Source organism: Hemiscyllium ocellatum, chromosome 8 (genome assembly GCF_020745735.1).
Source record: "Hemiscyllium ocellatum isolate sHemOce1 chromosome 8, sHemOce1.pat.X.cur, whole genome shotgun sequence".
In the NCBI taxonomy this organism is placed as follows: Eukaryota; Metazoa; Chordata; class Chondrichthyes; order Orectolobiformes; family Hemiscylliidae; genus Hemiscyllium; species Hemiscyllium ocellatum.
The window spans coordinates 23,679,180-23,691,448 of NC_083408.1; the positions used below are offsets into that span (position 1 = coordinate 23,679,180).

Genomic DNA, 12,269 nt, shown 5'->3' on the forward strand with positions numbered 1-12,269 from the left:
AGAGATGGACAAGGTTGGCAGCTCAGTCTTCCGGGTTTTAGACACCAAAGGAAGGATAGGAAAAGAGGCAAGGAAGGTGGGGCGCGTGGCATTTTTGATTAAGGAATATATTACTGCTGTAACTAGAGAAGATGTTTCTGGAAAATCTTCCAGTGAAAATACATGGGTAAAAATTACGTATAAGAAAGGAAAGGTCCCTTTGATGAGATTGTACTATAAGCACCACCACCACCCCTCCCCCCTGATTTTTCTCATCAATATGTGGATGTGGGACAAAACTAGACTTTCCTTTGGCAATAAGGCAGAGCAGGTGACTGAAGTAAAAGTGAGAGAACAATAACAATCAATTCTATTAGTTTCAAGTGGTGATGGAAATGGATAAATGTTCTATAAGTTTTTAATTGGAGTAAGGCAAATTTTAATGGTGTAAGACAAGAACTTGCAAACATTTATTGGAATAGACTGGTCGCAGGTAAAATGGCATCTGACAAGTGGGAGGTGTTCAAGAGTGTGATGACGAGAGGTCAGAGGCGGCATCAGGTACCTGTTAAGGTGAAGAGTAAGGCTGGAAAGATTAAGGAACAATGGATGAATAAAGATATTGAGGGTTCTAGTCATGAATGAAAGATAATCTTTTAGATATAGATAACTTGGTTCAATTGAATATCTTAATCAACGTAATGAGCACAGAGAGAGAGAGTGAGGTCTGTAGATGCTGGAGATCAGAGTTGAGTGTGTGGTGCTGGAAAAGCACAGCAGGTCAGGCGGCATCCGAGGAGCAGGAAAATCAACGTTTTGGGCCGGAGTCCTTCATCAGTAATAAGCACAGGGGCAAAGAGGCAGTATGAGAGAGCATTGGCAGAGAAGGCTAAGGATAATCTAAAGCAATTCTACAAATACATTGAGCTAGTGAGTAACTGGAGAGAGGGTTGGCCTCTTAAAGATCAAGTTGGTTGTCTTCGTATTGAAGCCCAGGAGATAGGAGGGATACTATATTAATATTTTGCATAATTTTTTACTGTGGAGAAAGAAATGGAAGATTAGAGAATGCAGAGAAATAAACCTTGTTTTAAAAACAGTTCACATTACAGAAGTGGAAGTTTAGCAAGTTTTAGAGAGTATAAAGGTGGATAAATCTCTGGGACCTAATGTAATATACCTCACCTACACATCCCTGAACACTATGGGCAACTTAGCATGGCCAAGTCACCTCACCTGCACAGCTTTGGACCTAATTTTATTAATTAATCTACAGTGCGGAACTTTATCGAAGGCTTTACTAAAATCCAAATAAATAGCATCTACTGCTGTACTGTTTATTTGGATTTTAGTAAAACCTTTGACAAGATTAATTAGCACTGCTGCCTCATTGTTCCAAGGACCCAGGTTAGATTCCCACCTCAGGCTACTGTCTGAGTGGAGTTTGTACATTCTCCCCGTGTTTGCGTGGGTTTCCTCCCACAACCCAAAGAAGTGCAGGTCAGGTGAATTGGCCATACTAAATTACCCAGCGTGTTATGTGCATTAGTCAGGGGTAAATATAGAGTAGGGGAATGGGTCTGGGTAGATTACCCTTTGGAGGGTTCGTGTGGACTTGGGCCAACGGGACTGTTTCCATACTGTAGGGAATCTAATATAATCTTTAAAAAAAAGTATCGCATTGTAGACTAATTAATGAAGTTAGGTCCAAACATGTGCAGGTTAGGTGAATGTGGAGTGATGGGTTTGGTGAATGAGTCTGGCTGGGTTACTCTTTGGAGAGTCGGTGTGGACTTGTACGGCCAAAAGGCCTGTTTCCACACTGTAGGGATTTTGTGAAGGTCACGTGGAATTCAGGGTGAGCTTGCCAATTGACACATGGCTGAGAGTGATGTTGGAGGATTACTTTGTGGACTGGAGTCCTATGACCAGCAGTGTTCCACAAAGATCAGTTCTACATCCTCTTTTGTTTGTCATTTTTATAAATGATGTGGATGAGAATAGAGAAGGCATGGTTAATCAGTTTGTGGATGACACGAAATTGGTGGCATAGTAGACAGTGAAGAAGGCTATCTAAGATTACAAAGGGATCTTGATCAAATGGGTCACTGGGCTGAAAAATAGCAGATGCAGTTTGGTTTGGTACAACAAATAAGGGTAGCACTTATACAATTAATGGTAGAGCCTTGGGTAGTGTTGTAGAACAGAGAGACCTAGGTGTGTAGATACATGAGCCTTTGAGGTTTGCATCACCTATAGCTAGAGTGGTTAAAAAGGCATTTGGCACACTGTTGCTCAGTCCTTTGAGTATAGGAGTTGGGAAGTTATGTTGAGGTTGTACAGGACATTGGTGAGGCCTCTTTTGGAATATTGCATCTAATTCTGATTGCCAGTAATAGGAAGGATATTGTTCACCTGGAGAGGCTTCAGAAGAAATTTACCTGGATGTTGCCAGGTATGGAAGGTTTGATTTATGAAGAAAGCCTGGATTGGCTGGGACTTCTTTCAGTGGAGCATTGATTTATAAAGAAAGTCAAGATCGGCTGGGACCTCTTTTAATGGAGCCTAGGAGGCTGAGAGGAAACTTGATAGAAGTTTATAAAATAATGAGAGTTATAGATAGAGTTAATGGTGGTTGTCTTTTTCACTCGGGATGGGGGATTTCAATACTAAGGGGCACATTTTTAAGGTGAAAAATACATAAGGACAAATTGTTTTTACACAGAGGGTGGTTTGTGTGTGGATGAACTTCCAGAGGAACTATCAAGTGTTTAAAAGCCATTTGATGGGAACAGTTTGGAGGATATGGGCTAGGAGATGGCGGGTAGGATTAGTTTAGTTTGGGATTATGTTTGACACGGACTGGTTAGACCAAAGAGTCTCTCTCTATGCTGTATAACTCTGACTATGGCTGAACTCTGTGTCCATCCCCTGCAGCCTGCATCCTTTAACCTGATCATGGCTGACCTCATCTCAACCTCAATTTCACTTTTCTGCCCACTCCCCATAACCATTTAACCCATTACTGATTATAAATTTGTCTATCTCCTCCTCAAATGTATTGAGTGTCCTGACATCCATTGCACTCATGCTATGATAGAAGTAATTCCTTCTTGTCTTTGTTTTGCATCTGCCACCCCTTAACCCAAAACTATTCTTCTCAAGGAGGTCTTAGCCGCTGAATGCATGATGACTCGAGCCATTTAGTAAAGGTTGTTAGTTGGGTTGGGTTGGGGATGGTGATGGTGATGGTTCCCTGCAGTGACTCCTGTTGAATTGTGGATACGTGCATATTTTAGATTGGGGAAGGAGGTTTGATTGATATACTTATTGATCTTCAGGCTCAGGTATATACAGATGTAGACTGGCCTCGCATTCAGGTTGAACCTTTGACTGAGAAACTTGAAGTCTGCTGGTATCAATGGGGCTGAACCACAAAGGGAAGAAAATTGAAATGGCCAGCAGGGGATAAAAGTACAGGAGGGCCACAAGTTCTCACTCTTATCCTTAGTTCCTTATTTGAACAAATTAGGACTTGAGCATTAGTCGCTCGCATAATCCAAAGGCAGTCAGTCCATACTTGAGAAAGATATTTATGCCCTAAAAGCATTGGAATTTTTTGTTGAAATCTTTGTTAGGTATGGTTTTGAACCCTATTGTCTGATTTGCTGTGTACTCTTCCCCTTTTGTAGGAGATGTTGAGTATTACATTGGGTCCCAGGCACTGCAATGAAAGAGTGGACCACAAACAACTTGATGACTTATTAAGAAGGTTACGCCAAACTTTAAGATGTAGACAGGTATTCTTTTTAAAATTTCGATTTGTTCATTTAAAAAGATACATTTCCAGGACTTCAGTGAATTACTAATTTAAGCAATAGTGTTATTAAAAAATGCAGACTCTGTGTATTTCCCCCCCCCCAAAAGGATGGTGGTAATGGTTGGGAGAGACCCTAGACTGGTCATCAGTTATGTTATGATAGCGGATGACAGTCAGATGAAGCAAATCATTTCAGGGTTTCTTGAATCAAGGTTATGACTGGTATAGACAATTTTCAGGATGAAAGATCTTTGTGAAGGTTTTATAAATGAGAGTCAAGAATGACCAAAACTGATCTGCATTTAATATTTCTGCATAAAATATTACAGTGCACTTGTGGGAAAAATCACTGAAATGTTTATTAGGGGTAGTATGTTCCATTTTCTCAATATTTGGCAGTTCAAATCAGGTGGAAGTCTCACAAACATCATTTCATGTCTGTAAGGAAAGAATTAGAAATCGGTGTCAAACATGAGGAACACTATACTTGGAGCATTTTCCATTGTTCTGGTCTTTATATTATCCAAAAGATATACAGTCATTGGAGACTGTGCAAGGGAACGCAGATAAGTACATGTGTGAGAAAGGAATGTAAGATTTCCTGATGAAAGTGACGCAAACCAGTTGTGACATTTGAGCATCTCTAATGCCTTCTGTTCTACGTAATCTCCTCATGACTTAACCATAGAACTGTAAACTGAAGGGGTGGCAATTGTGAACCAATTTTTTTGTTTGTTTTGCAGTATATGTGTCCAGTAATTGAACAGTCCCTTGCCAAGTACACTGTGGAACTTGCTTCTTTGTTAGGTATGTAATTTTATCAAAAAAGTCTTTCCCTATGCTTTCTACATGCATCTACATGTATATACAGAATATATACATGTGTACATTTCATAAATCTTAACACTGGTATTAATGTGGCTGAGATTTTTCCCCCCAAAGTATTTGTAGGTGAAAACAAATGTTTGACTTTCTTTTCTGGTGGAATAAGTTATAATGATTTATAAACTAAAGGGATGAAGGCATCTCTTTTGGAGATTTACAGCGCAGAAAAAGGTCCTTCAGCCCATCGTGTCTATGCTGTCAAAAACAACTATCCAACTGTTCTAATCCCATTTTCCAGCACTTTGTATGCCTTGGTGTTGACATACACATCTAAATATTTGGTTTCTGCATCTACCACCCTTGCAGGCAGTGAATTCCAGATTCCCACCACCCTCTGGGTGAAAAGATTTTTCATCACATCCCTTCTAAACTTTCTGCCCCTACCTTAAATCTGTGTTTCTTGGATGTGGATCTTTCGATCAAGGGAACAAGTGTCTTCCTCTTTACCTATTTACGATCCCCATAATTTTATTATATCATACTATATCATGGGTTGAAGATAGTGCAGGGTAGGCATGTCCCTTTGAAAACAAGGCAAAATTTGTAAACCATGGATTAGATTAGATTAGATTAGATTACTTACAGTGTGGAAACAGGCCCTTCGGCCCAACAAGTCCATACCGACCCGCCGAAGCGCAACCCACCCATACCCCTACATTTACCCCTTACCTAACACTACGGGCAATTTAGCATGGCCAATTCACCTGGCCCGCACATCTTTGGACTGTGGGAGGAAACCGGAGCACCCGGAGGAAACCCACGCAGACACTGGGAGAACGTGCAAACTCCACACAGTCTGTCGCCTGAGTCGGGAAATGAACCCGGGTCTCAGGCGCTGTGAGGCAGCAGTGCTAACCACTGTGCCACCACTGTGCCCATAACGATGACAAGCAGTTGTGCGACTTATCAAGAGGAAAACGGAAGCATATGTTAGATCCAGGCAGCTAAGGACAGAACTATCCCTGGAGGAATATCAAGAGAGTAACACCAATCTTAAATGATAATAAGCGGGCTAAAAGGGGTCATGAAATAAATTGAGTGAGCAGAATTAAGGAGAATCCCAAGACCTTTTATTTGTATATAAGAAGCAAGAGGGTAATTAGAGAAAGTGAAAGAGTTGGTCCACTAAATGATACCGGAGGAAGGTTGTGTGTCAAACCAGAGAAGTGTTTGAGAGATTCTCAATGATTACTTTGCATCAGTGTCCACTGAGGAGAGGGACATGATCAATGTTGAGATTAGAGATAGAAGTTTGTTTACTCTCGGTCACATTGGCATAAGGAGGTAGGATGTATTGGGTAGACTGAAGGATATTAAGGTGGACAAATCCCCAGGACTAGATGGGATCTATCCCAAATTGCTGAAGGAAGCGCGAGAGGAAATAACTGGGGCCCTGACAGATATCTTTGTAGCATCCTTAAACACAGGTGAAGTGCAAGAGGACTGGGGAGGTGCTAATGATGTCCCCCTGTTCAAGAAGGGTAGTAGGGGTATTCCAGGTAACTACAGACCAGTGAGCCTGACGTCAGTGGTGGCAAAGTTGCTGGAGAAGGTACTGAGGGATAGGATCTAATTATATTTGGAAGAGAATGGGCTTATCAATGATAGGCAACATGGTTTTATGTGGGGGAGATCGTGCCTTACCAACTTAATAGAGTTCTTTGAGGAAGTGACCAAGGTGATAGATGAAGGGCTATAGATGTCATATAGGTGGACTTTAGTAAGGCATTTGATAAGGTTCCCCATGGTAAACTAATGGAGAAAGTGAAGTCACATGGTGTGCAGGGTGTTCTTGCTAGATGGATAAAGAACTAGTTGAGCAACAAAACACAGTAGTAGTTGAAGGGAGTTTCTCCAAATGGAGAAAGGTGACCAGTGGTGTTCCACAGGGATCAGTGCTGGGGCCACTGCTGTTTGTGATATACATAAATCATCTGGGGGATGCACTGATGGTATGATCAGCAAGTTTGCAGATGACATTAAGGTTGGTGGAGTAGCAGAAAGCATAGGGGACTGTCAAAGAATACAGGAGTATACAGATAGATTGGAGAGTTGGGCAGAGAAGTGGTCGATGGAGTTCAATCCAGGCAAACGTGAGGTGATGCATTTTGAAAGGTCTAATTCTAGAGCGAACTGAACTGTAAACAGAAAAGCCTTAGGAAAAGTTGATGAGCAGAGAGATCTGGGAATTCAGGTCCATTGTACCCTGAAGGTTGCTGTACAGTGGATAGAATGGTCAAGCATATGATATGCTTGCCTTCATTGGATGGGATGTTGAGCTGGCAGGTCATGTTAAAATTGTATGAGACTTTGGTTCGGCCGCATTTAGGAAACTGTGTACAATTCTTCTGGTCGCCACGTTTCCATAAGCATGTGGATGCTTTGGAGAGGGTGCAGAGAAGATTTACAAGGGTGATGCCTGGTATGGAAGGTGTTAACTATGAAGAGATGTTGAGTAAGTTAGGATTGTTTTCATTAGAAAAAAGGAGATTGAGTAGGGACCTGATTGACTTCTACAAAATCATGAAGGACAGAGACAGGGTGGATAGGGAAAAGGGTCAGGGATTCAGTAACAAGAGGTCACGTGTTCAAGATGAGAGGAGAGGGTGGTAGGTGCCTGGAATGCGTTGCCAGCAGGGGTAGTAGAGGCAGGCATGGTAGATTCATTTAAGGTGTGTCAGGACAAATGCATGAGTAGGTGGGGAGCAGAGGGCTACAGATGCTTAGGAATTGGGTGATAGGTTTAGACCCCACCAACCTCCATATACATCATATCATCCGTCGTCATTTCCGCCACCTCCAAACGGACCCCACCACCAAGGATATATTTCCATCCCCTCCCCTATCAGCGTTCCGAAAAGACCACTCCCTCCATGATTCCCTTGTCAAGTCCACAACCTCCACTCCCAGCACCTTCCCTGCAACAGCAAGAAATGCAAAACTTGCGCCCACACCTCCCCCCTTACTTCTCTCCAAGGCCCCAAGGGATCCTTCCATATCCGCCACAAATTCATCTACACCTCCACACATCATTTACTGCATCCACTGCACCCGATGTGGCCTCCTCTACATTGTGGAGACAGGCCGCCTACTTGTGGAACGTTTCAGAGAACACCTCTGGGACACCCAGACCAACCACCCTGTGGTTCAAACTTCAACTCCCCCTCCCACTCCACCAAGGACATGCAGGTCCTTGGACTCCTCCATTGCCAGAATTTAGCAACACGACGGCTGGAGGAAGAGCGCCTCATCTTCCGCCTGGGAACCCTCCAGCCACAAGGGATGAACTCAGATTTCTCAAGTTTCCTCATTTCTCCCCCCCCCCCCCCTCCCCCCACCTTGTCTCAGTTCCAACCCTCGAACTCAGCACCACCTTCCTAATCTGCAATCTTTTTCCTGACCTCTCCGCCTCCGGCCTATCACCCTCATCTTAACCTCCTTCCACTTATCGCATTTCCCAAGTCCCTCCTCCCTACCTTTTATCTTAGCCTGCTGGACACACTCTCCTCATTCCTGAAGAAGGGCTCATGTCTGAAACGTCGATTCTCCTGCTTCTTAGATGCTGCCTGACCTGTTGCACTTTTCCAGTAACACATTTTCAGCTCTGATCTCCAACATCTGCAGTCCTCACTTTTTCCTTTTCACTATAGCCTTGCACATTATTGCTATTTAATAAACCAACTAATGCTCTCTTGGATGTCTCAACTGAATCTACCCTCACCATTTTTCCAGATGATGGACCACTTGATGTGTATAAATAGTTTTTTTTTTCCTTATTTTGCGTTTCCTTCTTTTACAAAAGACTTTAAATCTCTGTTGCTTGTTTCTCAATCCTTTAAGGAGTGGAAAAGTCTCTCTCCAGTTACTGTGTCCAGGCCTGTCATGCTTTTGAAAGCTTTCAAATCTCCTTAGCGACAAAAAAAAAACTGCAGATGCTGGAATCCAAAGTAGACCAATTGGAATTTCCTTCACGTTCTGCTCTTCAAGGAAACAGGTCCAAACTTTCTCAAGTCTCTTCATCCCAGGAACCATTCATGTAAACCTGCCACTACCAGGACGTTCCCTATTTAACAAATCTATTTGACTTGAAATTTGTTGGTTCCATAATCAGATTTTAACTCTTCATCTATATTCAAACCTGAATTATTGATTAGAACTTAACATGTGAACCTAAGTCTACGCTCACTTGGTCTATATCTCCCTTAGGTATAGTCTCCTTACCATCTTCCCCTTGTTGATCAATTATATCTAACCAAGATTGCAGATACCCACTCAATTTAATGGAAGTTAGTGCCTGACAATGCAACACTCAGGAGTCTGCCTAGGTTAAATTCTGGAGTAAAATTGAAACTTTAATCTCATGGAAGTGATGTTGCCAGTGAGCCCACATTAACTACTGTAGTTGTCTTCAACAGTGGAAGTTTTCTTTTGTACTATTACTCTAATTTTTCATGTAACTATCCTGTCCTTATCTTAAGACTTGCGTTTGGGGAGCTAACTTTTGTCAGTTATGGCAGGTTTCTTTGCTCATGTTGTAATATATTTACATCATGATTTTTAATGTACATGTGGCATAAAGGAAACCTTCAGCAGTAGATTAGATTAGATTCCTCTTACTTTGAGATACCTTCAATTCTACCCAACTGCGGTCTCACCTGTTTTTTTTCCACAGTTGGAGGAGAAGTTCCACTCTCTAACCGTAATATGAAGAAGGATTCCAGAGACCAGGCTTCTTTTTGCAAGTCTATCCAGCATTTGCTTAGTTTCCTCCTCACTTTGTGGAAGGATGAATTCTGTGTGCCTATACCTTTTCAACTAATATTTAGTGAGAAGAACATTTCCTATACAATAGAGACAAGAAATCGGAAGGTAACTTTTAAGTGTTTTTGAAATACAATCAGTTTTGTTTTGAAGGAATTCATGACATTTTTGTATGACTCTTTTCCAGTTGTCTCATTTTGAACTTCAGGCTGCTAATTATTTTTGGAGACAGATTCTTAAGTCGTGGGTTTGCTCAATTCTGTTGATTGGAGGCAGTGAGAGTCTGAAACCTGAATTAGGCTGAACTAGGACATGGAGGCTCATGACCTGCACCTGTGTGACTAGTTGCAGTTAGGAACAACCACGTGACGGATGCTCTTGGTAACTTAGGCCGCAACAAGGTGGCTTTTCGATGCAAGTTCGCATGACAAAATGGCCTCTAGGCTGCTAATTCTGCTAGAGTTGCATAAGTAACTAACCACAGACTGCTACAAAAAGAGATCAGCAGACAATGTGCCCTATAGGATACAGAAGTAACTCAACAAGATAATAAAGTACTAACCACTCTGGCTGACCTTCGGGTGCAAGTGTAGTGGCTGTGTCATGAGAGAAAAGTGACTTGAGCGTTGGAACATAAATTGTTTACCAGTTAATATCATTGGACCATGTAACTGCCGATGAAGCAATATCAAGTATTGATTGGTAATTGTTTGAATGTACTGTGCAATCATGCCATGTACCCTGCTTTAAGAAAAGTATAAAATGCCTTTGTGTTAGGCTGTGTGTGTAGCTCCTCCAAAGAATACGGAAGTGCTCAACTTCTGTGTTTCCAGACGCAATGCACCCAGCCGTATGAAGAAATAACAAGTGAAGTCTTTAACAGCAAGACCAATTGTGAGTACTTATTGACCGATCGTGGAATCGAGAGGCCCCGCTGGGGTTCAGGAGCTTCAGCATGAGGCATTGACATTACTGGATGTGGCAACGTGAACTCAAGTTAAACATCTGTAGTGTGTTCCCTGTGTAACTGTTGAGCAAGGAATATTTGAGTATTGGTGAAAGAAGAACAACATGCTCTCAAAGCTTTTATTCTTGTACTCATCAGGGAAAAAATGATGTGCTCGAAGGGTCGAATGGCGTACTCTGGCAACTGTTTTCTATGTTTCTAATACCAAATCTCAAAGGGAACAGCAACTTATACTTCATGTGAAAAAAGTGATTGTTTGACAAGGAGATAGAAGTGTTGCTATAAAGAATATATTAGGGAACAGTTGAATGTTGCTTTTGTTTAAATTCAAATGAAGCAATTCAGTCTGGGCAAGGAATTGTCATAGGTATTGTCCCTATATGTGGCTGTCTCCAAGCTTTTGACTTGTAAAATGGTGCAAGACGTGAACATGTTCTATATTTACATAGAAAAGGGCCCTGTGTATGAATATACATGGCTTTTTGTACTCAAGTGAGCCACAAAGCCTCCTACATTAAAGTACTTTCAATTTGATTTAATTCTTAGCATAATTGGGATTGTTTAGCAAATCCTCTCCATTCTGGGAATCAAATCTAATGTTGGATGCTATGTTGAGTCTGTAGCACGGACTGACTGGGTACGGTTAATACACTGTCTATTGAAGGAACAACCTAGATCTCTTTAATAGCAAGTTGTTGGGAAGTACTGCCGACAGAGCTGGCATTGCAGTAGCACTAAAGTTCTTGTGCTACATGACTCGTTTGTGTGATAGGCAGATCGTTTTTTTTTACTTGACAACAGCATCTTGTTAGTGGTGAACACCACTTGTGTTGGTCCTGAATAGAAGCAGCATGAAACAGCAAGCTTCACCTTTGAACCAATTTTTGTGATATTTTACTGTTCGAGTATTCTGAGGTAAAATAACACTTTTCAAGACCAAAAGCAGAAATGTTAAATCCAATGGATAAATACAATGGATGATCTGATCAGGGTACCTATTATACCTTTGATACCCCTATTCGAGCCTCAAGCTTCCAGGATGAAAAAAATGGCTTGGGCCATTAGAGAGAATAAATCAGCAAATTACTCAACTATTATGAGTTGAGGAAAGGGAATTTGTTTGTGTGCAGGTGAGGAAGGAAATTCTTACATGAGGCTGCAGATTGAAATATAGCAAATATATAATGTGTAAGGGCTAGGTGATTAGAGGTCATTCCATTGGAAATGTATTTCTTTTGGAAACTAAGATGTTAGTGAGGCCTGGGTATTAAAATGGAACTTAACTGCATGAATTGCAGAGTTTAATAAATACAGATTCAGAAAATGGGAGAAAGTAAGGACTACAGATGCTGGAGATCAGAGTCGAGAGTGTGGTGCTGGAAAGGCACAGCCGGTCAGGCAGCATCCAGGGAGCAGGAGAATCAACATGTTGACCATGAGCCCTTCATCAGGAACATCTATTCTGCTCCTCGGATGCTGTTTGACCTGCTGTACTTTTCCAGCATGACACTTTCGACTCAGATTCAGACAATGGTATCACGTCTCAATTGTCATGACATAATGATGTGGTCCAAATGGCTTCCTTAACAGGATACTTTTGTTTGGATAGCAATATTAAACAATCACAAACAGAAACTGCAATTGCTATGTAGGTCCTTCAACGTGTATGTTAAACAATTTGTTCAACTATTTGACCAATTTATATTGTGTAGAACCAAACATGATAGGGTTTTAAAGGACGTCACTGTGTGCACCTTTTACATACAGACGCATATAAGGGTCAATTCCATCATTACTCTTCCACAACTTGAACAGGTGTTCTTTTAGCTTGCTTTGAAGTAGGACCATGCAGTAATT

At 41.6% G+C, this 12,269-nt stretch overlaps 1 protein-coding gene across 1 annotated transcript in view; it reads left to right on the forward strand.

Annotated features, from left to right (window-relative positions):
- Window positions 1–12,269, forward strand: part of cdan1 (codanin 1) — a 127,924-nt gene that overhangs the window by 109,900 nt on the left and 5,755 nt on the right. Inside the window, exons 24-26 of the mRNA XM_060828285.1 lie at window positions 3,672–3,779; window positions 4,543–4,606; window positions 9,357–9,553. Of these exons, the coding sequence (XP_060684268.1) occupies window positions 3,672–3,779; window positions 4,543–4,606; window positions 9,357–9,553 (369 nt within the window). The remainder of the gene's footprint in view (window positions 1–3,671; window positions 3,780–4,542; window positions 4,607–9,356; window positions 9,554–12,269) is intronic.